This window comes from Dendrobium catenatum, unplaced genomic scaffold (assembly GCF_001605985.2).
Source record: "Dendrobium catenatum unplaced genomic scaffold, ASM160598v2 fragScaff_scaffold_414, whole genome shotgun sequence".
Taxonomy (NCBI): domain Eukaryota; kingdom Viridiplantae; phylum Streptophyta; class Magnoliopsida; order Asparagales; family Orchidaceae; genus Dendrobium; species Dendrobium catenatum.
The window spans coordinates 3,051,777-3,079,720 of NW_021318876.1; the positions used below are offsets into that span (position 1 = coordinate 3,051,777).

Genomic DNA, 27,944 nt, shown 5'->3' on the forward strand with positions numbered 1-27,944 from the left:
TCACAAATGTCTTACTTCATGGCTCTCTCCATGAGACCATTCATATGCGTCAACCCCGTGGATTTGAAGACCACAACCATCCCAATCATGTCTGTCTACTTCAGAAATCTCTTTATGGATTGAAACAAGCTATGCGTGAATGTTTACAAACTTTTTCAGATCATCTCATTTCCCCCGACTTTCAAAACAGCCTGGCTGATACCTCTCTATTTACACTCCACCAAACTCAAATCAAACCTTTATTCTCATTTGTGTAGATGACATTCTTCTAACCGGTAATGACCCTCTTCTTCTCAAAATAATCTCATCCCTTAGTACTCATTTCTATATTAAAAATCTAGGCCATCCTATAACCTTCTTCGGCATTCAAATCTTTTCTCACAACAACCAACTTCATCTCTGTCAATCCTCTTATGCTCTTAACATACTACAAAAAGTTGTCCTGGAAAAATGCAATCCACTAGCAAATCCATCTACTACTAAACCACCTTCGGATTCTCCACCAGACCTTATTCTCTCTAACTATACTACCTACCATCACCTTACATGCTCTCTCAAATACCTCACTATCACTCATCATGACATCTCCTTTGCTGTTAACACCTTATGCCAACACAAGCATTCTCCTTCACCATCCCATTTTCATATACTCAAACGACTACTTTGCTACATCAAAGACACTTTACTCTTCGACTTACCCATATAACCCTCCTCTCTTCAATTAACGACTTTCTCCGATGCTAACTGGGCCACAGACCTTGACACTAGACGCTCCACTTCATAATATTGTCTTCTTGGGTGACACTCTGATCTCTTGGACAGTGAAAAAGCAACAAATTGTAGCCCGCTCCACAAAGGAAGAGTATCGATTATTGGCAGCAGCTACGACAGATATCATATGGATGTGCTGTCTTCTCACTGATTTTAAGATTCCACTGAAACAACCCACAAATATTCATTGTGATAATACATCCACAATTGCACTGGCAAACAATCCAGTATTTCATGTTTGAACTAAACACATAGATGTTGATTTTCATTTTATTAATTATCACATTCCTTCAAATAAATTCAGGTAGTACCCATCAGTACAATTGATCAGGCTGCAGACATTTTTATCAAATATCTACCAACACAGAGATACCTTCTACCAAACTAACTGTTCAAAACTCACTGTTAGTTTTTTGGGTGGCATAAAATCATCAACGCCCACTACCGAGCAGCACACCCATGTAGAACATCACATTCCTACCAACCTCAATCAACTCAGCCACGTAACCACTTCAGCAAACTGCCTATGGAAGTTATCAGCAACATGAAGCCCACTACCGGATCCATGCAGTTGCTTGTAACCGACTCCACATCCACCATAAGATGTATACCAGATGGTTGCATCTCCACTTATCCAAAACTATTGTTTCTCACTTATATATACATGTATTAACTCAATTGGAAATATGAAGAGTTATTGGGTCTATATCTACTACAAGCTTTAATACATATTTTAGATTTCTCTTCTATGTTCTTGTATTCCATTTCAGAATTTTCACAATTGGTATTGAGGAGTTGAATTAAAAAAAAATAGGCAATTAGAGAGTACAAGCTATTGAGCCTATTAATGAGCCGAGTTTGAGCCAACTATGTATTAGGCAAGCCAAGCTCAATGGGGCTCGAGCTCAACTCAACTCAACTCAATTGAACCTTTCAAAAAACCGCCAATTTACTCAAGCAGAGTGCGCCTTCTTTTCATCATGCTCTCACTTGACTCCATAGACTTGGTTCTCAGTCCTCTATGTGCAACATTCCTCCTTGAACTGGGGAATACAACTCCCACTAAAGCACTTAATGAAATAGCAATTGACCTGAAACAAAAACTTGGGTTAATTTTGACTAGGACATCCTGGTTATGATAAAAGATGACAGCTGGTTTGCTGCAGAATATATCTCCTAAAAATGGTGAGAAATAGTGAGGCATGTAATAACTGTATGAGCATATAGATGACATGCGTTGTCTGTTCAGATCTTCGGGCATGCATTCTTCCAAATATAGGAAAAAATCTTTACCACTAAAACAATGATTTCAAACAATTTCTACATTACAGAATGCTTTTAAATGAATCCAGCATTTGATTTCATCTGAATTCAAATTCAAATAGTTTGAATTCACACACCTGTGAGTGTGAGGAGAATCCCCTCATAATTAATTGCATAGTTATGAGGGGCACAGGCTGTCTGAATTTGATAGTTTAATATCACTCCTTGTTTACATAACATTATGTGATAACAAACACCCTAAGCTCTCCTCTATCTCCTCTAGTAATCCTCAAGTCAGAATCCAGGTATATCACTTCAAACTCGCCACTGCCTGTGTTTGAAGGAGGCCTGAGCGCATCTGGAAGACGGGGAAGTTCAAGAGGCGGAAACTGAGATAAATTCCCTGATGGTTTCACAGTTGTTTTCTCGAATGTTATCTTTATGTTTGCAGTTCCTGATAAAAAAAAAATGTAGATCTTGTAGTTTACTTTCTCATCATTGAAAAAATCCATAGGAATTAGTGGGAGTGGCATATGCTAACTGACCTATAAGCTCAAATTTGTGAGCCAATGTAGCTGTGGCTTCAATTTGAGGAAACGGCCAAGGAGTACCAAACTGAAGTTCTACAATATTATCAAAATCTTTACTGAGAATATCTATCCGCTGGAACACCTAATTACAAAATTTCAATAGAACCAATCTCAATAATCATATCCCTAAACCCTAAAAATTGAGCAGGATTAAAAGCAGTAAACATGGGACAAACCTGCCCAAGCGTAATTGGGATAAGCCTTCCTGTAGGAGGGCCAGGGCGACTTCCACCAAGTGAGCGAGAGGAGAAAGCACTGCTGTAGATCAACCTCCACTTCCCTTGGAGCTTATCCAGGTCTTCAGAAAGGAAAACAGGCCTACCTGCAGCCGCAAGCTCTTTTGCTGCAGAATCGGCTAATCTAAGATCTTCCACACTGGCTGCAAGGCCTCTGTTCAGCCCAGAAACGGCACCCTGCATCCCATCACCTTATAATTTTTGAAAGAAGAAAATAATCTGCTATAATAAAAAGTATGCACATATTAAAACATTCTTATATTATTGCAGACATGACTCGCAAAACAGTAAAACACTTTGGTTATAGAGGCAACGTTAATCAATGTCGCATATATAAGAGCATGTACTACAGAATGCTTATTCAAAGAAAGCCATTCCATCATGTTTTTGCTTGCGGGATATTTTTTATTTTTGTTTCACGAATTTTCAGTTTGGTAAGTTAAAAATAGAAAAATATATCACGGTCACGACTTCTCAGAAAACTTTTAATAGGACATTACAAGTTTTGCGAGGCCCCAAACTCAAGATGCTTGTTGTCAACCGTGTTGATTATATTGCTATAGACACTACGAACTTCGTTGCCAGACCTTTCATTTTAAAGAATCAAAGACACCCTCTTGAGGCACCAAAGTGGCAGAAAGAATTCAAAGTAGGATTGTGAATTCAACTCAAAGATCAAAGATTGCTAAAAAAAAATTAATCAATTTTTTAGCTCAGCTTAAGCTTGGATCAAAATCAAGGTTTAAAATTACGTAATCGGGTATTGAAGCGTTTTTTGTTCGTGAGGCGAGGCGTAAGCCTTAAGGCGTTTTGAGGTGTAAGCCTCAAAATCAAAAAATTGCATAAACATAAAATGATAAATTATATATATATAATAATGAGTAAATAATATATAAAACATAAAAATGCTACTTACCACATCTTTGAGGATAAATAATAATGACATATCACATAAGAACTCACTAGTCATCAGCACTGTCATCACTCATCAGTCATCACTAAGGGGGTCTTCATTTGAATAATCATTATGATGAACTGCTCTCTCCTCTTCCACCTCTCCTATAGAGTTCAATGTCTCCCAATCAACTCCTTCCTCATTATCAGTTATCTTCCTCTTCCCTAAATATTTTTGAACAATATCATAATGAATAATAGTATAATACATTAATAAAAGTCTAAGAAAAGAAAACTATATTATTTATATACCTTTTTGATTTGTTCTTGAGTTGTGGTGGATGTAGATGCTTTAAGACCATTAAAGAAATCAACATTTAAATCTTCATCTTGTAATTCAGACGGCATCACTTCAACTTCATCATCTACAAACCACTCATCATCAGATGCCGCATCCTCGCAAAGCAAAGGATCTTCATCATCCATTAATCCTTTTTTTTTTCAAATTCCTATATCTAAGTCTCCTATTGTACATAATGTAAACCAGTGAATTCATCCTCAATGTCGACAAGCGATTTCTCCTCTTTGTATGTACTTGGTTGTAGGTACTTCAATTTCTTTCACAGCTAGATGAAGAGCATGTCAAGCCCAAAACTTTCACAACAAAACGCTGCAATTCTGGAGTTCTATCATCAAATTGAATCCACCACTCAACTGAAGATCGTTTGGCAATTGTATCTTTGATGCAGACAAACTAGATTGAAAAGCCAGATAAGGAGAACGATGGGCAAAACTATAACCAAACTCGATTCAAATAGTAGCAATCATCTATGACATCAAAAACCGATGGATAAAACGAGAAGAGAGATCAAAAGAAACAAAAGAAATATAAAAAGACGCTATCCTCAGAACAACCGACAGAACGGTTTCCTCACATGCATCGAAATGTAGGTTAAGTAAAGTGTGTGCTTAGGGCTAGCAAACTGATGGTCCACCACAGCAAGATAGTCCAAACGTCCAACCAAACTCCTCCAACAAATGCTCCCAAATCAGCCAACAAACACCTTCAAAGCCAAGAAGAAGGATACAAATGGAGTGAAACTTGCGTAGAGAAGAAAGAGGTAAGAAGCCCAGACAAAATAGAGGAGAAGAAGTGGACAAAGCTCTCAAGCTTTTCCAAAAAGAAGAAAACACTCAGGTTTTTTAAGAGAATAAGCTCAACCAAATTCAACAACCTTTTCCTTCAAAAATCATCTACTATATGTAGGCAAGAGAGGGAAACTAAACAACCATAGCACCTCCAAATAAGCCAATTAGATTTAGGGAAATGAAAGGCCAACAGCCACTATATCAGTCCCCAAACGGCACAGCAAAACAGAGAAGAGAAATACAGGAACCAAGCAGGAAATTCACGGAACCAAGCAGACAGCCGCAAAACCGAGCAGACAGCCGCGGAATCAAGCAGCAAACCACGGAACCAAGCAACCAACCACGGGAACCAAATGGGCAAAGGCACGAGAAATCACCCAGCACAGGAAAATGAGAAGACAAAGGGGAGGAGAAGAGGCAAGTCCACTCCAAATTGAATCCATGAATTAAAGCATACCTTTTTGGAATAATGAGCTAGGAAGTTCAATAAATCTCCCAATAATTAAACTAAACTTCAGCTCAACATTAATGAGCTAGCAACTTAGAAAATAAAGCTCAACTCCAATAAACCACCACCTCCCATCATCATCTTCAGCTCAAACCGAGAACCATAAGCCAACCCGAGAACCAACAGCAGCCCAAAGGACCAATCAAGCTAGCAAACCAAAGGTCTACCAAAGCCCAAGCACAACCTACCATGATCATTGGATAGCTAAAAAAATATAAAACTAAATAAAATACTAATGTTCATTTTTTTTAAAAATGAAAATATAGAAATTATGAATGCATTAATTCCCCCTTGGTGGGAGAGTTTCATCTCCAGATGAGAAAGCTTCAGTAACTTTCTGAAAAAGATCAGGATGACGCCGTTTTAGCTCATTAGCATCCATCCAAGTGCAGTCGGTTAAAGGTCGATTCTTCCATTTTGCCAATAACCTCTTATGCTTACCATGCCTTGTTTTAGAAATTCTGACATCAATAATATCTTCAACTTGTTCTTCAAATTTTGCCATAGAAATGGAGAGTGGCAAAATTTCAATTTCTATAGAATCGTCAGAATTTCCTTCATATAAAGAAAGGTCAGAAACATTAAATACAGGAGAAGTGCCAATAGAAATAGGTAGATCCAACAGATAGACATTTGTGTCTAATTTTTGAAGCAAACGAAAATGTCCAAATCTCTTTCTACTTAACTTTCTAAAAGTACCAACATGAAATCGTTGGCAACGAAAGTAAGCCATAACCAAGTCACCCTCATTGAAAATAACCTCTTTTCGATGTTTATCAGCAGTAGATTTGTACTTAGCATTAACCTTTTGGAGTTTTTCAAGGACTTGCTGTTGGACGGTCTTTATGTGGTCAAAAGTTTCAAAAGCTTCAGCACTAGTTTTGTTAGGTAAAGGAAAGCAGTTTTTATCTAAAATGCAAGGAATAGGTTGTTTATAAATAATTTCAAAAGGAGTTTTACCAGTGGAACAATTAAAAGAATTATTGTAAGCAAACTCAGTTTGAGGCAAGACTAAATCCCATTGGGATGGTTTTTCTCCAATAAGACACCTTAATAAATTTTCTAAGCTTCGATTGACAACTTCAGTTTGCCAATCAGTTTGAGGATGATATGCACTACTAAATTGAAGAGTAGTCTCAAGTTTTGCCCAAATAGTTCTCAAAAAATGACTCAAAAATCTAGTGTCTCGATCAGAAGTAAAAGTACGAGGAACACCGTGAAGATTTACAAATTCTTTAAAAAACAGATCAACAATGTAAGAAGCCTCAGAAGTTTTCTTGCAAGGAATAAAATGTGTCATTTTGCTAAAGTGATCCACTACCACAAAAACAGAGTCAAATTTTTGAATAGTAACAGGCAAACCCAAAACGAAATCCATAGAAATATCCTCACAAGGTTTGTTTGGAATAGGCAGAGGAGTATACAAACCAAAATTTTGTGAAGTTCCCTTGAAAGCCTGATATATTTTACATTGTTTAACCAGCTTAGCAATTTGCTTTTTCATATGAGGCCAAAAATATTTTTCTTCAACAAAAGCAATAGTTTTTCCTTGCCCAAAATATCCACCCAAACACCCACTATGAAGTTCTTTCACAAGTTGTTCTCTTAAAGAGTTTTTAGTTATGCAAATTCTAGACCCCTTAAACAAAAAACCTTGATGTATAATAAACTGAGCGGAAGGATCAGTTCCAGAAGCAAGACAAGAATCCCAAATACCCTTAAAATCTGAATCACTTGCATAAGTATCTTTCAAAAAATCAAAAGAAGTGATAGTTGGATAAACAGTTACCAATAAATGAGATCCCCTGCTTAAAGCATCAACAACTTTATTTAAAACACCAATTTTATGTTTAATATGAAAAGCATACTCTTGCAAAAATGAAACCCACTTGGCATGCCTTTTATTCAATTTTTTTTAGAGCCCAAAAAACGAAGTGCTTCATGATCAGTATTTAAAACAAACTCCCTTTAAATCAAATAACATCTCAAGAATTTCAAAGCTTGAACAATAGTATAAAACTCCAAATCATAAATAAAATATTTGGATCTAGTTTCATTCAGTTTTTCACTAAAGTAAGTAACATGTTTTTCCTCTTGACTAAGCACAGCACCAATACCAACATGAGAAGCATCACAATCAACTTCAAAAATATTTTCAAAATTTGGCAAGCTAAGAATAGGAGCTTGACTCATTTTTGCCTTAACGATTTCAAAAGTTTTTTCAGCTTGAGGTGTCCACCTAAATACCCTTTTTTTCAAGCAATCAGTAATAAGAGCAATCAGAGAACTGAAGTTCTTTATAAATCTTCTATAGAAAGAAGCCAAGCCATGAAATCGTTTCACCTCACTTATGTTTTTAGGAATGGGCCAATTTTGAATTGCTTCTATTTTTATTGGATCCACTTTTATTTCCTCAGCAGAAACAATAAAACCAAAAAATGTCAAGCTCAAAGTCATGAAGGAACACTTTTTAAGATTGATGAAAAGCTTTTTTTCTCTTAGAATTTAAGTGTTCAGAAGGATGAATGCTACAAATCAAAATGTCATCGAAATAAACCACAACAAACTTTCCAATAAAAGGTTTCAAAACAAGATTCATAGTTCTCATAAAAGTACTTGGAGCATTTGAAAGCCCAAAAGGCATCACAAGCCATTCATACAAACCTTCTTTAGTTTTAAAAGTAGTTTTTCATTCATCCCCAGGCCTTATTCTGATTTAATGATACCCACTTCTCAAATCAATTCTAAAAAATTTTTTGGCAACCGTGTTATTCTTAATAGGTAAATCAGTCACATGTTTTTGTGGATATAAAGTGAACTCTTTATTATTTTGGATCAAAGTGTAAGTATCTTTCTCTCTATTGTGAATAGTTTTGTGGTCACATTGCCAAGGTCGTCCTAATAAAATATGACACACTTCAACAAGCACAACATCACAAACAACTTGATCTTTGAAAGATCCCCCAATTGATAGATTGACAGTACATTGCTTAGTGATTGGAACATCTCCCCCTTCTTTGAACCAAGAGATTTTATAGGATTTAGCAAGTGGTGTTGACTTTATTTTAAGCTTGTCAACTAGTTTTTGAGAAATAAAATTTTCAGAACTCCGACTATCTATAATAAGAGTGTAGATTTTCCCTTCGATTGTGCAAGTTGTTTTGAATATGTTTCTTCTGAGCCACCTATCCCCTTTGTCAATTTTAGTTGTTAAGACTTGTCGAATTACCAAAAACTCTTTACCTTCATCTCCTTCAATATCAACCTTTTCTAATTCAATATCATTTTCAGATCCAGATTCATTTACTTCTTCTTTTTCCTTCAAGTTTTCATCATTTTCTATGAGATTATTTTTTGATGGATTGTTTTTTTACAAGTGGCAAAGAGAAGACTATAAAGCCCACATTTATAGCATGGTCCAATTAATCTAGGTTGATCAGTAGTTTTAATACCTATAATTCCCTTTCCTTTATCTGCATTTTGATTTTAAAAATTTTTAGCTTTCACACCAGATGTTCCCCAAAAAGTTTGAGATTAGGTTTTAATCACGCCAGTTGGTCGTCATTTATATGTTTCCATTACTTTATTGTGACCATTTTCCCTTTGATGTTGCTTTTTCAATTTTAGCGCCATACGATAAGCCTCGTCAATTTTAATGATATCATGCAAGTTAAGTTGATCTTGGATCGACCACTTTAAGTCATTGATGTATCTTGAAACAGTTTTCTTTTCAGATTCATTTAAATCATTTATAGATTGAAATTTATAGAACATTTTGGTGTACCCTTCAACAGACTGATTTCCTTGTCGCAAGTTATTAAATTCTTGAAATATTATTCGAGCATGATTAGTTGGTAAGAATTTCCATTTCATTTTTTCCTTCATTCTTTTCCAGTTTTGGACGTTTTCTTTTCCTCTCCTAAGTCTATTATTTTGAAAGTTTTTCCACCAAGTTAAGGCATGACCATAAAGTTTTAGGCTAGCAAAGCGAACCTTCCTATTATCCGGTATTTCTTTCCACTCAAAAAACTGATCCATCTTTTCTACCCACTCAAGGAATTGATCGGGTTGAAGTTTCCCCTCAAAATTAGGAACATCAATATTTATTCCATGATCCCAATTTCTTTGTTGCCTGGGTTGATTTCTAGGAACCTCCTCTTCACTTTCAGAATTTTGCACATTAGGATTAACATTATTAACATTCAGATTTTCAATTGCTTCAGCCATAGTGTTGATTTGTTATTATAAATGATTCAATTGTTGCATTAAATTTTGCCAATCCCCTAGATTATTAGCCATTTTAAAATTTTAGAAAAGACTGTCACGCTCCAAGGATTTAACTTGGAAGAATTATTCTTTTAATCCATTAAACCATCAATTATCAGAGCTATCTATAGCATCAATCAGTATTAAATAATATAACAAAAATCTATAATTAAAATATCATGTAAATATTTTAATTCATTCCCAAAAGTTCATTTACAATATTCAGGATCTTCAACAATGATCACGATTCCATCCAGCCCTAAGTACAAAAGAATAACTATCACAAAAGAACAAAAACCTGACAATCTTGATCAACCTCACTCTCCTGCTCCCTTGCCCTGACCTGAAATCATTAACTACATATAATGAGCTTAAAAAGTCCAGTAGGTCACCAAATACCTACAACTGAAATCAAAGCATGGTACAAAAGCAATATGCATGTCAATCCGTTAAATCAATATCAGTCACTTGCACATGATCATTGAGTCAATGCAGAAATAGAAATCAATGTATAAATCATAATCAGTACATAAATGATAGTCAATGTGTAAATAGTATCACTACATAAAAAGTAAAATCCTCAATCGACAGTAGAAGAATCAGTAAACAGTATAAAAGTCCGTAAAGCTCAATGAATCAGTACTGTAAAGCTCAATGAATCAGTACGTGCGTCAAATCTCTACGGTAATTGTTGTATCAATAATATCAGTCAATAAATTATAATGTCAATAATATCAGTCGTATAAAGAGAGATCATCGATTCAATAATATCAGTCAGCATAAAACATCAAATCAATACTATCGTTCGTGACTGTTGAAATAAAAAAATGCAGTAAAACCGTATCAAAACGTACACTGGCAATTCCAGTTATTCAATATCACATACTCAGTGAATCACATGCAATCCAATAATCTATATCACGTGTTCAGTGAATCACATGTCACTCGCTCAGTATATCACATGCATGATGTCAGTATAGTGAATCAGTAGTAGCAGCGTATGTATCAATATCAGTAATAATCCAGTGACATAAACGATAATGCTATAAATCCATATAGTAATGATAAATCTGTACAGTAACGATAAATCCTCAGTAAATGTGTCAGTATCAATAAATCCGTCAAATCAATATCGTATTAATAACATCAATCAATCATATCAATAAAATCAATCAGATCATTAAATAAATAAATCAATTCCGGTCAATAAATGTACTGGAATGCATGTGTAAAGTACTATTCTTATGATTACTTTATGGATTTACCGATATTGAATCGATTTATCGTATTAAACGGATTTATTGATTTATGTATGAATTTACTGATATCGATGGATTTATTAATAGAATTTAATAATTTATTCATTGATACTGAATGGATTTACTGATGGATTTATGAGCTTACTGTTACTGCATGATTTCATTGATATTATATATTGTTTACCGATTCAACTACTGATTCACCGATACTACTGATTCATTGTACTGATCTTATAGCACGTGATACACTGAATACTGACTGATACAAGTGATACATTGATAACATATGATTTACCGAACAAGTGATATAGATTAATTGTATTGCATGTGATACACCGAGCACGTGATATAAAATATGCTTTTACTATTGGATCGAAGGTAACCATCTTTCTGCCCCCTTAGCGAGCTTCTTAAACCAAATCCCATAAATACGCTGAACCATAGTATGGAAAAAAAGGATTTAATTTTCCGTGAGATTTAAACGTCCATTTTTTTGCATTTGGATGGATTTACCTCAAATTTTCCTCAAAGCTTGCTACCAAACAACCTCTTAGGTTTATAAGTTTAAATGATCTACATTATTAGCTATTTCTACACGATTATATAATTTTTTTCAATTTTATAGTAAATTTTATTTTTTTTTGTATATTTGTCTTTAAATTCTTTTTTTTTTGCAATTTCATAACAATTTTTATTTTATGTATATTTGTCTTCAAATTCATATATTTTGTCAATTTTATAGCAAAATTTTCAAAATACACAGCTTTAATTTTACTCAGCATCTCACCAAACAAGAAAAACAGTTCTCTTGCATTTACTTTGCATATAACCAAACGACCCCAAAGTATTATAAGTACACTGCATTTACATTACCCTGCATTTCTTTTTTAAGCAACCAAACATCCCCTAAACATCTATCAAATTAAATGATTTCAGGATTTAATGTCTCCATGATTTGATAAATCTGGATTTACAAGATTTAATGTCTCCTGCTTGTTGCTTGTCGCCAAATAGCCCTTAAAATTCTAGTGTTTCAAGTACATCAAACAAAATAAACAAGTTTCCACAAAATTAATTTGTTCCAATCGCTTCATCTCCCTTTCAAATGAAGCGTTCGGAAGGCAAATTTTCAGGTAAACAATTCAAAGTTCCAAAAGAACGATTGCAGAACTACTAAGCAGAGGGAAATAAAATACTAACAAGTAGTTTGAGCTTGAGAGAGGCGATATCGGGCTCCGGGTTCGCAAAGGAGGGCTGTGGATCAATGGAAGTGGACGTATTGAGAGCCGCCCGCCGGACAGAACCCTCGCGCCGGCGTCTTCCAGCGCAAGATGATGACTTGGAATTCAGAACCCGCTGCCGGGGTCCGCCGCAGAAATCTCCCGAAACAAGGGAGAGCAAGGCATGGCGAAAAGAAGAGGAAGAGGAAGCGGAGCAAAGCAGTGAGCCTGAGATGCTGGCAGAAGGACAGGGAGAAGCAGCCATCAATTCGGGCTGAATGGCTTGGCCACCCGACGAAACAGTCGAAACTAGTGGAGTTTTTGCTAAATCGACCTAATCATTTAGGCTTAGCTGGAGGTCGAGTCATGCTGATTTCTTGAGGTTCGGCTCAAGCTTTTTTTAAAAAAAGAAATAAGAACTCTAGTTTGACTTAACTGTGCAAGCTCCATTGGGAGGAAAATTATTAGGTGCGGAGACAAGACAGCTCAATGTCCGGACTTCAATAAAAATTTGACAAGTGGATCTTCCACGTGAATTTGCTTAATAAATCTTTTAATTTAATTTATATCTGCTCGACTTGACTCGACCTGGTCCACTACTTTTTACATTCTAAATGCAGGGTTGATGTTATTTTTAGAAACCCACCAAAGATCTCAAAATCTAAATATTTATTGATTTTGATATCTACTGCTCAGAAAGAAAAAACGAGCTAGAAAATTGCAAAAAAGTGATCGAATGCTCTCCAAAGAGAGGGTGAAGGGATGCATGAACCGGAAGTTAACTTAGCTGAAACTTCCGCATGTTTCAACATATCGATAAGTTTCAATCTTATCTCAAGTTGTATTAAGAGTATACTTTTTGAAAGTTGTAAAACAAAGCTGTGTAGAAAAAAGGGCATCAATGCTCAGAAGGTTTTCACTTAGAAGAGGCTCTTAGAAGTGCGTAGAAAAAACAAATAAGCTCTTCTCATATCTTGCTTTGCTATTTTGTGATGTTGTTCAGCTATCATTAATGTTTTAATTAACTTACAATGACGATCATCATTATTTTTAGGGTTGGTAAAGCTTAAGCATTTTAGTTGCACTTTAGTTGTGCTTTTGTTACGCTTTGGTTGCGTTTTTGTTGCGCTTTGGTTATGCATTTATTGCACTCTTGTAATCTTTGCTTCTTATTTGACTGTGTATAAAGATGAGAAAGAAGCATATGAATGTTATTGTACATATGTCCATAATAATGACATTGGCGTCCGGAAGGATCATCATAATTATTGACCAAATTCTATAAACATAAAATCCAAGGACTTTGTCTGTTCAAAAGCTGGTTTCAAGAAGAGAATTGATTTGAATTCAAAAAAGAAATTTACTAAACCAGAAGTTAGAACTGATTGTCCATATATTATGAGGTTTGTAGTTGATGAAGGTGATTACTAGCATGTTAAAAGATTTATTGAATTCCATAACCATGAATTGGCTATGCTAGCAGACCGACACCTTCTGAGATCATGTAGAATATTGTTGATGAAAAAATTTCTGTCCTAAAATCAATGACAAATGTATGAATTAGAATCGTTGATGCATACACATACCTTGCAGAAGAAGTTGGAGGATACAAGATTGTTAGATTTTATAAGAGGGATTCTTATAACTTTATTTAGAATGATGAAAGAACAAAGATTTAATTTGGTGACATTAATTCTTTGATTCAATTATTTGAAGATCGACAAGTAGAGGATCAGATGCTTGCATGGGATATTCAAATTGATGAGTATGATAGATTGTTAAATTTTTACTGGGTTGATGGGATATGCATGATAGATTTTGATTGTTTTGGAGATGTGTTGATTTTTGATACTAGCTATAGGCTCAACAAGTATAATTTTGTAAGTGCACTCTTTGTTGGTGTTAACAATCATTGACAGAATATTTTGTTAGGGGTTGCTTTTTTGTTAGATGAAATAATTGAAAGTCTTACATGATTGTTTAAAACATTTATATAAATAATGGATAATAAATATCCAACGATAATATTCACTGATCAGGACTATGTTATTGCTAGGGCCATAGAAGTTGCATTACCTCACACTTGTCATAGACTATGCCAATGGCACATCTCTAAAAAGGTTCCATCAAAAGCTTCAATAACAACAATAAAGTCAGAGGACTCTTCTATAAGTGTTTGAGCAAGTGTGATTATGAGAAAGTGCTTGAGGAGACATGGGTTGAAATGATCAATGAAGGGAACCTTCATAATCATGAATGGTTGGATGATCTTTATAAGATAAGGAGAAAGTGGTCCACAACTTTCAATAAGGATTATTTTAGCATGGGCCTTTTATCCACACAGCGTAGCGAGTGTACTAATAATGTGTGTCATGGTATTTCAATGCCAACAAGTTTATTAATTGATTATTTTCTTAGGTTAAAAAAGGTACTAATGAATTGGCATCGAAATGAGGAGGATGAGGAGTACAAATAAAATTAGTTTGAAATATTTCCTGTGATAAAGAGTAGCTCAATATTAAAGCAAACTGCTCGATTTTACTCAAGAAAACTATATTCATTTTTTGAGGAGGAAATTTTATAGGGTGTGGGAGGAATGAGTATAGACTTTGTCTCGACTGATTCTTCAAAGTTTCTAATCAACTACACAAAGAATAAAGACCAACATCATCCTTGGGTTGTTGATTTTGATGCAACAGAAGGGAGTATTCAATGCAACTGTATGAAATATGATACCATGAGATTATTGTGTTCTCATTGTATGAGGGTTTTGAGACAATTGGATATTGCTAAAATCTCTAAGAAGTACCTACTGTTGCGATGGCCAGCAAGGGCTCAAAAATATATTTTTTCAGATTATTTGGGCAATGGTACGAGAAATAATAACTTTGAAGGTGGTAAGAGATTCATATTCAGAAATCAAGTGAGCAGATTTGCATATCAAATTAGCACATAAGTGCAAGGGAATAAAGAGTTTGAGCAGTATATGCTTGCCGTAATGAAAGATATTGTTGAAAATATAGGTTTAATTCTTCATGGCAAGAAAAAAACAAAAAGTATGTTTCAAGATCCCAGGGTGGCATACAAATTTGAAAGTTTCTGCAAAGCGAAGGCCTAAAGGCATATATAATGCAAGACTAAAAAGTCACTGGAAAAAGAAGAAGCGACCTAAGAGTAAGTTTTAATATTTTGATAATTATATGATTCCTTACTTAAGACTAAACTTGTAGCTTTTAACAGAGAAACCTTTGGTGGGAAAAAAAATAAAAGTGATGGTTGATATCGATGATGTATATATGACAATGGATAATCCTTTTCCAACATAGATGAATTTCTCAAGCATGCCTAAATGCTGCAGTGATGAATATATAACTGGTCAAGCAACAAGCCAACCGGGTGCTAAGTACACCATATTGATTATGGATTTTATTACTTTGGAGTTAAAATTTAATAAATTTTCATTGTAATAGGTATTGATTGTGAACTTATGCAATATTCATTATCATAAGTATTGATTGTTAATTATAATTTTTTATTGTAATAAGTATTGATTGTGAACTTATGAATTTTTATTATAATAAGTGTTAATTGTGAACTTACGAATTTTCATTATAATAATTATTGCATTTTAGTTGTGCTATATATACGCTTTAATTGTGCTTTAGCTGTGTAATATTTGCAATATATTTACGCTTTAGTTGTGCTTTTATTGTGCTTTAGTTACACTATATGTGCATTATATCTGCGCTTTAGTTGCGTTATTATTGTGTTATATCAACACTTTTGTTGCATTATAATTTTGTTATATATGTGCTTTAGTTACTCTTTGGTTGTACTTTAGTTGTGCTTTTTATTACGATATATTTACACTTATGTTGATGTACAAATTATCATAATTTATAAATAAACTTAACATTAAACAACACAAAATATATAATTAACATAAAAAACTCAAATGTACATAATTTACAATTGACTTGACATTACAAAAATGAACATAATTTAGTATTTTACTTCTTTGTTATAAGAAAAATATAATATCCAAATTCTGCCCTAAATTTTAACATACATTTTTACCAATCTTTATAAGAGCTCTAGTCCACTTTCCTTCGTAGAATGACTTTCTCCATGTATTTGCATACAAACATTCCACAGACAACTTCATTTGACTGAGTTGGATTTCCACGGATAATTTGTAAATTCTATTTTGTTATATCGCTTGTAAAGGCTCCTTAGGTTTTTTCATGCAAGGATTTTATATAAAAAATTAAACTAGTATTTTCTTTTATGTTTATATTGATAAAATAAGTTGCATACAATCTGACTTTAACGTATAACTTTATAACATATATTCTTGTGTTATGGATTGGGTAAGGAATTATGTAATTTCCAGACTCTCTTTTTCAACCTGCTTATAAAAAGGATCCAATGCTTACTGAAGATTAGGTGTTGAACATAAGATTACTTTTCTTAACTGAATTAGAATAAATGTGTTGGATGAACATATGAAAAGGTTGATTATAATCCTTATATACCTAAAATAAGTCAACTATCTAGGAAAACTAATGTGATTAATAGATTAGAAATAAGATTTCTACTAACCTTGTATAATTGAGAGATGTAAAAGTAGCGTTAAAATTTCTCTATCATAATCCTACTCTTCTCAGATAACAAAACAACAAATGTATCTACATGGTTATCTCCTAAATATTGATTTGTTAGCAGATCAATAATATTAGCTCTATTTATTACTATGTTACCAGATATAAATATAAGGTTGTCTCTATAAAAATAAAGAAAAAAATTAAAGCGCATCAAAAGCGTAAGTAAAACGCACGTAAAGCGCAATAAAAGTACATATAAAGGGCATGTAAAGGGCATATAAAACGCAATAGAAGTGCAAGTAAAGTTCAATAAAAGTATATGTAAAGCGCATAAAAAGCGCTCGTAAAGCGTATTAAAAGTGCAACAGAAGTGCTAGTAAAGCACAATAAAAATGCATGTAAAGTGAATATAAAGAACATTTAAAGAACATGTCAAACGCAAATGAATAAACTTAGTTTTTATCAAACTTCCTAAAACAATTATCCATAAATGTTTGTTGCTCATTAGCTAAGAAATCCTTCTCGAGATATTCCATTGTAAGCTGTGCAAGTCAAGGTACAAATTTTAATTTATCAACATAAATAACATCATGTGTATGAGTTGGGTTTCTCCAGTCTTTTAGAGGGTTTATTGTCATCTCTTTTTCTTTTTAGTTTATGTGATTAGTTTTAATTGATATGCTTGGAAGTACTGGAAAGTTTACTCTTTATTGGCTGAGCATCTATTATGGGCGGTGGTTGAACAATATCTATAGTGGCTACTGGTAGAGGAACATCTATAGTGGGTGGTAGTGGAGGAATGTCTTTATTGGGTGGTGGTTGAGGAACATCTTTATTAGGTGTTAGTAGAGGAACATATGTAGTTTTGAGTTTCTTTACAGATTGGATAGTTGAGGAAGATAAAGATATATAAGATTTATCAGGATCATATTCACATTGGGTCAGATGGTGGATGATTTTATATTGTAGAAATTTTTTCATTGCTTTTAAGTTTTTCTAAATTATCTTCAATTCAATCTACCCTTCTACCCAAATTCTCTTCAATTCTATTACACATATATTATAATGTAACTAATAATTTATTCTGAACAGTAGACCAAACTTCACATTTAAGAAGAGGTGGTTGACTAGGAGGTTAAGCAGGAGTTTGAGGGGTTCTTGATGTGGAGAATAAGGAGAGGGAGGTGGGGGATGTGAACTTTTTTTTTATTGTGGTGAGTGGATTTTGTTGGGGATATTGATGAGTTCATATTTTTAGGTTTTGAATAATATTTTTATCAGCCGCCAAATTTTCTGCTTCCTCGTTAGTAATATTTTATAGAACAAAATAAATTTGTATATAATTTAAACTAATATTAATAAATATCTACACAGTTAATAAAAGAGAACTCATTTATATTATTTGCTATAGATATGAGTCTTCTTAGGATTTTATAATTATTTAGGGAAAAACATAAATTAGATACCAAAAATATTATAAAGGTCTTTAAATTAGTTGTATTGTCAGTTGATCTATTTACTTTTATCATTTCAGTTTTTATTTATGTTGATAGAGATCCTGTGAGGAGATCACTCTTTCAATTGATATCATCATCTCTATTAGGCAAATTTGTGAGAATATTTTTATTTAATTGACAAAACATAATGCATTAAAAAATTAAAGATATATTGATAATTCTTTATATAAAATCAAACATGTTAATAGAGCCACCTCATCAGAAGTTAATTTAAGCAAATGGTCATTGACAATGAAGCCTTCATAAGAAGAATTCCAAAATTTAAGAATCTTATATAAAAGTGGTATACACTGCTGGAATGTCGGGAACTTCAAAAATTAATGAATGTGCAAATTCTTCAAAGTGTCCTCAACTTCTTGGTCAATTATCTCCACAAAAGCATTGCAAATATCTCTGAAAGTGGTAACATACCAACAAGAAGTAATAGGCCTTTGATAGGGAGTTATCTGGAAAAAAGCATTATAAAAGAAAACTAATGACAAGTGAAGTGCAATAAAAGTGCAAGTAAAGCGCAACAAAAATGCAACAAAAGCACAACTATAGCATAACGAAAGCGCAACTGAAGTGCAACTAAAGCACAAGTTCAAAATCATTTAATGTAACTTTTATTCTTGGATGAGAAGGTTGAAAAACAAAACAAAAACATATTAAAAAAATATTGAAGAAACTAGTATGTATGAAATGAAACCATAAACCCTAAAAAATAAAATCGCACATAAAGCATAGTAAATGCACAATATAGGCACAAAAAGGTGCAATACTACATTTTCTAAAATGCAGCCTAAGTACACCAACTTTGTCTACCACCGAGAAGGTCCTCGAGAATGGAAATTCCAAAGGATTAGAAGAAAAGCTTTTATAGAACCGCATGAGGGTAGAGAGCGAGAATTAAAAATGTCGTGTGAAAAGTAAAAATGCCCCATTTCCCTTCTTGTATTCTTGAATTCAAACAATACGGGTTAGTGGGTCAGGTTGGTCGAGCTGACAAGACATAAAGCATGAAATAATACATAAAAATTTTCAACTTGGAATAACCACATGTCAAGTTTTTATTGGTTTCCGGACGCAAAGCTAGATCCGGTCTCCACACCTAATAATTTTCCCCATTGGGAAGCTCAAATTTGACTCAATTCTTTTATTTTTTTTTATCAAAACTTCAAGAAGTTTTTAACTAGATTTGTTAACATACAATTAAAATTTTGTTTTTAATTGTAACAAATAATTAAAACACTACCATTATTAGGTCCTAAGTATTAGATGAGAAAATTAGATGGTTGCGTTAGATAGTCGTAAAACTTGTCAAATAATATTGGCATAAATCTTTTAATATATTATGTTAATATAATGATGTTTTTTGAAGGTGACACACTATATAACTTGAACACGATGAAACATATGTAAGGGATGTTGCACCGAAACCTTGGTATAGTATTAAATGGGCAAATGTTCCCACATTATGGATATAGTAGGCAAAGAAGTTAATCCATAAAACTAAAATTATGATTGGAAATTAATATATAAGTTCTCTTACAAGCAAATTAATGAAATTGATATATATTATAATTTATAGGAAGATAAATATTATATGTATTCATGAACCTAATGGGTTGGAGAGAATGCTATGTAGATTGATAGTTTAGGATTTAAACTACGATATTCTAGTATTAGTCATATTAGAAATGCTGTTTGTGTGATTTTAGATAAGAGTTTGAAGGATAATATTATAAAAATTAATAAAATTAGAGATTGAATTATTGCTTTAAAAATTATTATTGATGCTAATTAAGATTATTAATATTATAAGTGCTTATACTCCTCAAGTATGTTTGGATGTGTTCAAAACTAAAATTTTAAAATAACTTATATAAAATCACCTCATAAAAAAAGAGTTTTTATAAGAGGATATTTAAATATACATGTTGGTATAGAAGTATAAGATTTTAAAAGCATACACAATAATTATGAGTTTGGAGTGACTAATGAAGATGGTATGACCATATTATATTTTTCTCTAACTTATGATTTATAATTGCTAAGACCTTACTTAAAAAAGGAGAGCAACATCTCATCACTTATAAGAATGGATATAGTAAAATCAAATTGATTGTTTTCTTATAAGAAAAAAAAAAATCTTTTAGATTGCAAAGATTGTAAAGTTATTTCGACTGAATATTTATGTATTCAACATCACTTATTAATTTTGAATTTCAAGATGAAGGGGTGGAATATGAAAAATAAAATAAATATTGTCTTAAGATTAGATGTGGGCATTTAAAGAAAACACTAATTAAAATATATTTGAGAGTAATAATCTACATTTTATTATTCTGAATATAAATGAGAAAATTAATATTATATGAGAAAAAATAGTTAATGATATTAAGACTATTACAAAGGATGTGCTTGGAGTATCAAAAAAAAAAATCTTATAATAGTAAAAATAGATGGTGGTGCAATCAAAATATGCAAGAAAAGATTAAAAATAAGAAGCTTTTTATAAAATTAGTTTATATTAAAAATTTTAAAAATTGGTAAATATATAAAGAGATATAAAAGAGTCTAAGAAAGTAATATGTGATGTAAAGAATTTAGATTTTAATGATTTATATAATAGAATAGATACTATGGAGGACAAAAGATATAAGTTAGACAAGCAAAAAGATAAAAGTAAGGGTTTAGATTAAATGAAGTGCATTAAGAATGAAGATAAAAAAGTGATTTTATTAGAAGAGGAAATTCAAGAATGGTAGATAAGATATTTTGTTAAGCTTTTCAGTGAATATTATTAGAATATGATTGAATTTAGTGACCTTAGTACCCTAAATAAAAATATAGATATTTATTTTTATTGGCATATTAGTAAAAATAAAGTTAGAGAGTCTTTAAAGAAAATGAAGTGTGAAAAATATTTTGGACCACATGATATTCTAATAAAGTTGTAGAAATTCATAAGAGATGAAGAAATTTTTTGGCTTATGAAACTTTTCAATATTATTTTGAACACTAAAAAGATATCAGATGAGTGGATAAGGAGTGTGTTGATTCATTTTCTTAAGAATAAATGTGATGCAAAAGAGTGTGCGAATTATAGAGAAATTAAATTAATGTGCCATACTTTAAAACTATAGAAGAGAGTTATTGAACATAGGTTATGACGTGATACAAATGTTTCTTAAAATCAAATTGGATTCATGCCTCGTAGGTCTACTATGGAAGCTATACATTTATTGAGAGGTTCGATAGAAAAGTTTAGAGAGAATAAGGAGGATTTACATATAATATTTATTGAGTTAGAGAAAGCTTACGATAAAATTTCAAGAGAAGTGGTATAGATAGTATTATAAGAGAAAGGGGTTAATAATGTTTATACTCAAGTCATTAAGGATATGCATGCAAAAGCTATTACTTTTGTTCAAGCACAAGGTGGTTTGACTAAGTATTTTTCTATTTCAGTTGGATTACATCAATGATCAGCTTTAAGCCCATATATTTTTATTATATTCATGGTCATTCTTACTATACATTGGCAAGAGGATGTATTGTGGTGTATGCTTTTTGATGATGTTATTCTTCTTTTTAATAAGACTAGAGAGGTAGTCGAAGGTAAATGTAAACTATGGAGTTCAACCTTAGAGTCTAAAAGTTTCATTTGACTATATATAAAATTATATACATTGAGTGTAATTTTAGTAGTAATATATCTAGTGGGGGTTTGTGATTTTGGACAATCAAGTCATCAATAAGAGTACAAAATCTAGATATCTCTAGTCTATTATCCAGAGTGATGGCGAAATAGATGAGGATATTATTAGTAGAATTCAAGTTGGATGGTTAAAGTGGAGGAATGCATCAGGCCTATTGTGTGATGGAAAATTATCCCTTAATCTTTAGGGAAAATTCTATAAGATGGTGGTGAGACTTGCAATGATTTATGGTGCATAATGTTGACCATTAAAAGAGAGGCATGCAATTAAGTTAAATGTTTTAAAGAAGAGGATGCTCATGTGGATGAGTGGATTTAACTCATAGATACAGAGCATAAAATGAGAATATATATGAAAAGTTTGGAGTAGCTCCAGTGGCAGATAAGATTAAAGAGATTCGCCTTGGATAATTTAGTCACATAGAACATCGACCTTCTAATGACCGGATTAGGAGAGTAGATGTATTGGATTTTGCCTATGTTAAGAGAGGTAGAGGTAGGCCTAAAAAAGACTTGGTTAGAAAATATTAGAATTAACCTTTTTATTAAATTTAAATGATAATTTGACTCTTAACTGAACACAATGGAGAAAAAAGATTCATGTAGCTAACTCCACGTAGTTGGAGAAATATTTAGCTTGTAATTTTTAATTGAAATTATTTTTTTCATGTTAAATGAGAGCTAAAAAAATGAACTCATTTAGTGCACAAATATCAAGTGAATTAAAAAAAATGGTTGAATCCATATTTATTTAGTGGATGATGTCTGATCATACTTTGGGTATACTTATGAGCGAATGACTTATAAATGAGGATGATGAAGGTAAAGAGGAAGAGGGAGATGAAATAAGGGAACAAAAGATAGATATAGATAAAGTATTTATTATCCTAGTCAAAAGTACAAGAATTAGAGGAGTGAGGACTCTATTCTACACAATATCTCTATGTGAATCTCTCTATCTATTTTTGGTGTCTGTTCATGGCATTGCTTGTTTTTTTGTTCCCCTTTCTTTGTATCCCCTCCCCCTATTTATAGATATTGGAGAGTTCTAGTATAATATTTACATAATAACAGAGTTGTATTATGAATCTTTGATATAGCTTGGCCAACTGTGCATAATAGTGTGACCATCTTGGGAATGATGATGCAGGTGAGATGGACCCATGGGCATTTGAAGATTGAGTAGGTGTTGGGTAGGAAGTCAGTTTGTTGTCACTCCACTAGAGTGAAAGGGGGAGAGTAAAAATTTTGAAGATGATCTAATTTTGAAGGATGTCTTGTGGATGAGATGTAATTTCCTATGATCTAATTGAAAGGATATATTTTTAATTTTTTTATTCATTTATCAACCAGATCAAGCAAGATATCCAGAGTTGATTAATTGCATTAAAGAAAATAAATAAAATACGAAAAATATAATTCACATTACTATAGTTAATGATTACTATCCACAACTAGCATCCAAAGAATATATATAATAGCCACACTAGCTACAAAAAAAGTACATGAACCAAAAGATAACCTTAAAAAAATTATTCGAGCATCAGTATAAAGCTTCAAGCGTCAGGCTCTTTACCTGAAATCATTTAATCACATATAATGAACTTAAAAAGCCCAGCAGGTCACCAAAATTTACAACTAAATTCAAAGCATGATAAAAGAGCAATATGCATGTCAACAGACACATCATAACAGTTATATTCATATGATCATTGAATCAATACATAAATAATAAAATTTATATATAGTAGTAGTAGAATCTATAAATAATAAAATACTATTGTACATGAGCCAGTAAAATAGTAAACCAGTATGAGTGTCAAATTTATAAAGCAATCATCATATCCGTAATATCAATTAGTAAATAAATTGTATAAAATATAAAATTAAAATATCAGTAAAGACTATCAAAATCAAATCAATGTAATAAAATCATATAAGAATGTACACATGCTATTCAAGCACTCTATATCACGTGCTCAGTGTATCACATGCTTCATATCATTACAACGAATTAGTATTATCAATTGGTATCAATATCTATATCAGTAATATTAACAATCTAGTGATAAGAGCAGTAGAATAATGCAATAATAGTAAATCTGTGCAGTAATAATAAATCTATATAATAATAAGAATAATGCCTCAAAATATGCATTTCAGTAGTCACACTAAACAAGTAAAAGTCATGGCTACCATGGTGTTTTTCAGTGTTAGTATCAGTGTTAGTAAACCGTTGGCTCAGTAAATAGAGTCGTCACTCTTTACCCGTCGGCACAATAATAATCTCCTTATAACTCCCAATTAGTATATGACGTGAATTAGTAGAGGATAACACTAAACCACAGTATTTAAGAGAAAGCCTGTCAGCCCATCATCTTGTATAGATCAATCAGTCTCCAACCAATGGGTAGAGGATAATACTAGTCCTTACTTATTTGTTTCACACACGCATATTATTATCATAATACTATAATAGTAATAGCGACTAGCTATTACTCAAGCACATATCCATATCCATTTCAAGGCATTAAAGTAAATAATGCATAATTGAGCTTAATTAAGAAGATGTCAAAATGTCATAATGGTATACAACAAAGAATCTATTAGAAAAAAATGCACATTTTTTAAAAATTATCAAAATACTAGGATTTATATAAAGTGATATTTTAAGACTTTTATTATACAATACCATAATTTTTAGAGGCCAAAATAAATTTTGAGATAAACAAAAATCACCGTATTTTTTAAATCTTCTAGTGAAAAATCTCAAATAAATACTCAAAATGCTCATAATCATGATATCTATAACATACAAAATGTTATGCGATGAAAGTTTTGTTAATACAAAGTTATTCATATTTTTCAGTAATAAAAATACAAATTTGATCAGAAAGATGTCAAAAACATAAAATCTTTGAAATAAAAAATAGGCTAAAGGTTCCTTACTACGAGACGAGTAAATCTCTCAGCAGTGTCGACGGATGAAAATCGCACCTTGGTCTCCAAATATGAGTTTTTCTTTTCTCTCTCTTCTTATTTATCTCACATTTTCTCATTTTCATTCTCTATTCCATTAGCCGAATGGAGAAAGGGATTTTTATAAAAAAATTAAGCGGGTTAAGATATTTTAGAATATAATAATAATATAATAGTATATAATTTAATTAATTAATTTCCTTAGTAGAATAATTATATAAATCATTTTAGGACTTTTAAAATTATAGAAAAATATTCATTAAATAAAACATGTGATTTAAAAAATATCGGTGAAATCGATTTGCAAAACGGAGACCTAACGGTCCCGAAATTCTCACTTGTACCAACATGTACTAATTTCTTAAGGATTTTTGCCGATGCCCAAAAATTATGAAAAAATTTGTGTAAGTAAAATTCAACAATCAAAATATTATGCCAAAGACAGTTTATGATTTGGAGTTATAATGACTCTAGAAAAAAATTGGCAAATTCAAAATACGGGTTATTACACAAGATGTGTGTATTTAGCTTGATTTTTGATATATCTCGTATTGAAGACTTGATTTTAGCTAAGATGAACAAAGACTTGTCCTGTTGAGAGAGTAACTTTTTATTTCTCACTCACTAGGAAGGCAACTACTCGAAGGATGTGGCTGAAGGTGATCTTCCATGCTCTAGTAATAAGCTCCTTCCTAGCTTCTGAGAGAGTATCTCGAATGGTCTATCTAGAAGAGAGAGTTCTCCTCCTGTGTGACTCGAACCTAACCTACAAGATACTTCTAATAGGATACTTACACATGTAGTCATTGGTGTACATTTAGTTCTCCGATTTATTCAACCCGTTAATCATAATATGCTAAAAAAGACATAAAAATAAATCATAAAATAGAGAACATAGCACGAGTAAATGCAAATTTACTACCTTAAATCTTCTATGAGGTTCATGTATCTCTTGAAACCAAACGGTCCTGTCATCGAGTTACAATATAAATATTGATCTCAAACCCAGCTAATACTTACTTTTTTTTTTACTTCCAACTTGTGAGCCTTGAGTGAATTTGGCAAGATGGCTCTTTCCTCTCTTCTTGGCATTCATGCTTCTAGGAAGGTTGCTTTAGGTGTGGAGGTGTCAAATGTGGAAGAATCCACATTGAGTAAGGCTATTATTGGAGAGGAGGTGCAAGCATCTACATAAATGAATGTAGCATGCAAGCACTTCAAATTTAGCTCCACCTAATTAACATTTAGGTCTTTGCCTCCTTAGACCATCCCATATGCCAACATATATATATATATATTCTCTGCATTTTTTATTATTAAGAACAATAATGTGCTAAGCAAGCATTTAGTGCCTTCTAGGGAACTACATAGCATATCATCTATAGAAGATATTTATCTAATATAGTGTACATAATTATAATCAAGCAATATAGTTGATCTATTGTTAAATCGCATAGTCAAATGCTAATAAAATGAAAACCTAATGACACCATAACCCTATGATGTTCACAAGTGTGCCTATCACATCAACCAGTGTGTGCTAAGCTAGTATATGTGCTTATTTAATTAAGGTTTGATGTTCAAATTATAAATATGAATGAGAGTTTTCAAATTTCTTAATCAAAGTTTATTCAAATTTAAGTTATTAATGACATAAAGACTCTTCAAGATATTTTATGTATTGTATATTTTATAATTAAGGGTTATAAATAATCCAAAAAGGATGCACAACCTACCTTAGGGTGGACCTTATCATTCTAGGTTCTAAGGGCCTATGTATAAAAACATTGAGTGTTATACAAAACATGTGATTTATTGGTAACCCAGTCTTAAGTTTTAGATCTTACGTTTACGAGGTTTGATGTGTTATAAAAAATATAGTGAGTAGGGATAATCTAATCCAAAGCCTTAGATTCTATGTTTAGGAGACATGAGTGATTAAGGGATCATATTGGTGAATACAAACTTGGGAGAATACATTTCACCATAAATTACATTATGCTATTTTAAGATCTTAAAACTTAATGATGTTGTGATCTCACCCTAAAGCAAGATGTCACATTAAAGTTCCTTTAAAATTGATTAAATATATTTTAGTAATAAAAATATATTTAATGACTTATTTAATATTTTTTTAATAATTGTTAGGTTTTTTATATTTTAATGATTAATAAAATTAGGCCTAAATCCTAAAAAACATGAAGGACTTATGATCCTCACTTAGAGGGTGGGAAAAGTCATAAGATATTTTAAAACTATTGAATTAATAACCCAAATTATTATAAATTTCTAATCATTTTAGCCCCTTTCTATTATTATTAAAATTATTAACTATAGATGAAATAAACTCCCACTTAGCAAAATATATTCAACATGGAATAAATGTTCCTTATCCATTTTAGTACATGTAAACAATATTCCAAATCAGTCATTATTTTTAAAAATTTTAAATAATCATTTAAATGGATGTAGGGAGTTTGAAAAACCAAAGATAACTTATGAATTCTCAAAATTTACAAATTTCTAAATAAGATTAACCTTAATAAACCTTAAATACTAATATTATAATTTTCATACATAGATTAGGTTGCTTATGAATACTTTAAATTAACAACTTTATTGATTAAATATGCATGCTTAGCTTTAGTTTTCTATTCTTTCTAGATAAAGCTGATCCCAAGGAATTTTTAGAAATTAATCAATTTTATACCCAATATGAGTTTTGTATGACTTATATGAGATCTTTGAATTTATTAAGTCCTAAAAATGGACTTGTGTTAATATTAGAGTTGACTCATTATGCTTATACACATAGCCACTACTAATTGGAGGAGGTGAAGCCTACAACCTCTATAGTTTTAAAATTGGAAGAAAGGAATTGGATGATCCAAAATAATCATTGGTGAACATAGAATCTTGTAGTTTTGATAATTAGGCAATTAGATTAATAATATAAATAATAATTATAAAGAATAATTGAGGTGG

The 27,944-nt window shown here is 32.0% G+C and overlaps 1 protein-coding gene across 2 annotated transcripts; it reads right to left on the reverse strand.

The window, feature by feature from the left end:
- Positions 1 to 2,038: 2,038 nt before the first annotated feature.
- On the reverse strand, positions 2,039 to 12,520 carry LOC110105250 (plastid-lipid-associated protein 6, chloroplastic). 2 transcript variants are annotated; one of them, XM_020834661.2, is made up of 5 exons: positions 12,137 to 12,520; positions 9,976 to 10,020; positions 2,801 to 3,037; positions 2,580 to 2,706; positions 2,039 to 2,488 (listed from the first exon to the last, which is right to left on the reverse strand). In XM_020834661.2, exons 1-5 carry the CDS (start codon positions 12,419 to 12,421, stop codon positions 2,274 to 2,276), a joined length of 909 nt encoding a protein of 302 aa, XP_020690320.1. In that variant the 5' UTR covers positions 12,422 to 12,520; the 3' UTR covers positions 2,039 to 2,273. The 2 variants fall into 2 exon arrangements, with proteins under 2 accessions (XP_020690320.1, XP_020690321.1); XM_020834662.2 differs by lacking the exon at positions 9,976 to 10,020 and having other exon boundaries at positions 12,137 to 12,514.
- Positions 12,521 to 27,944: the final 15,424 nt, after the last annotated feature.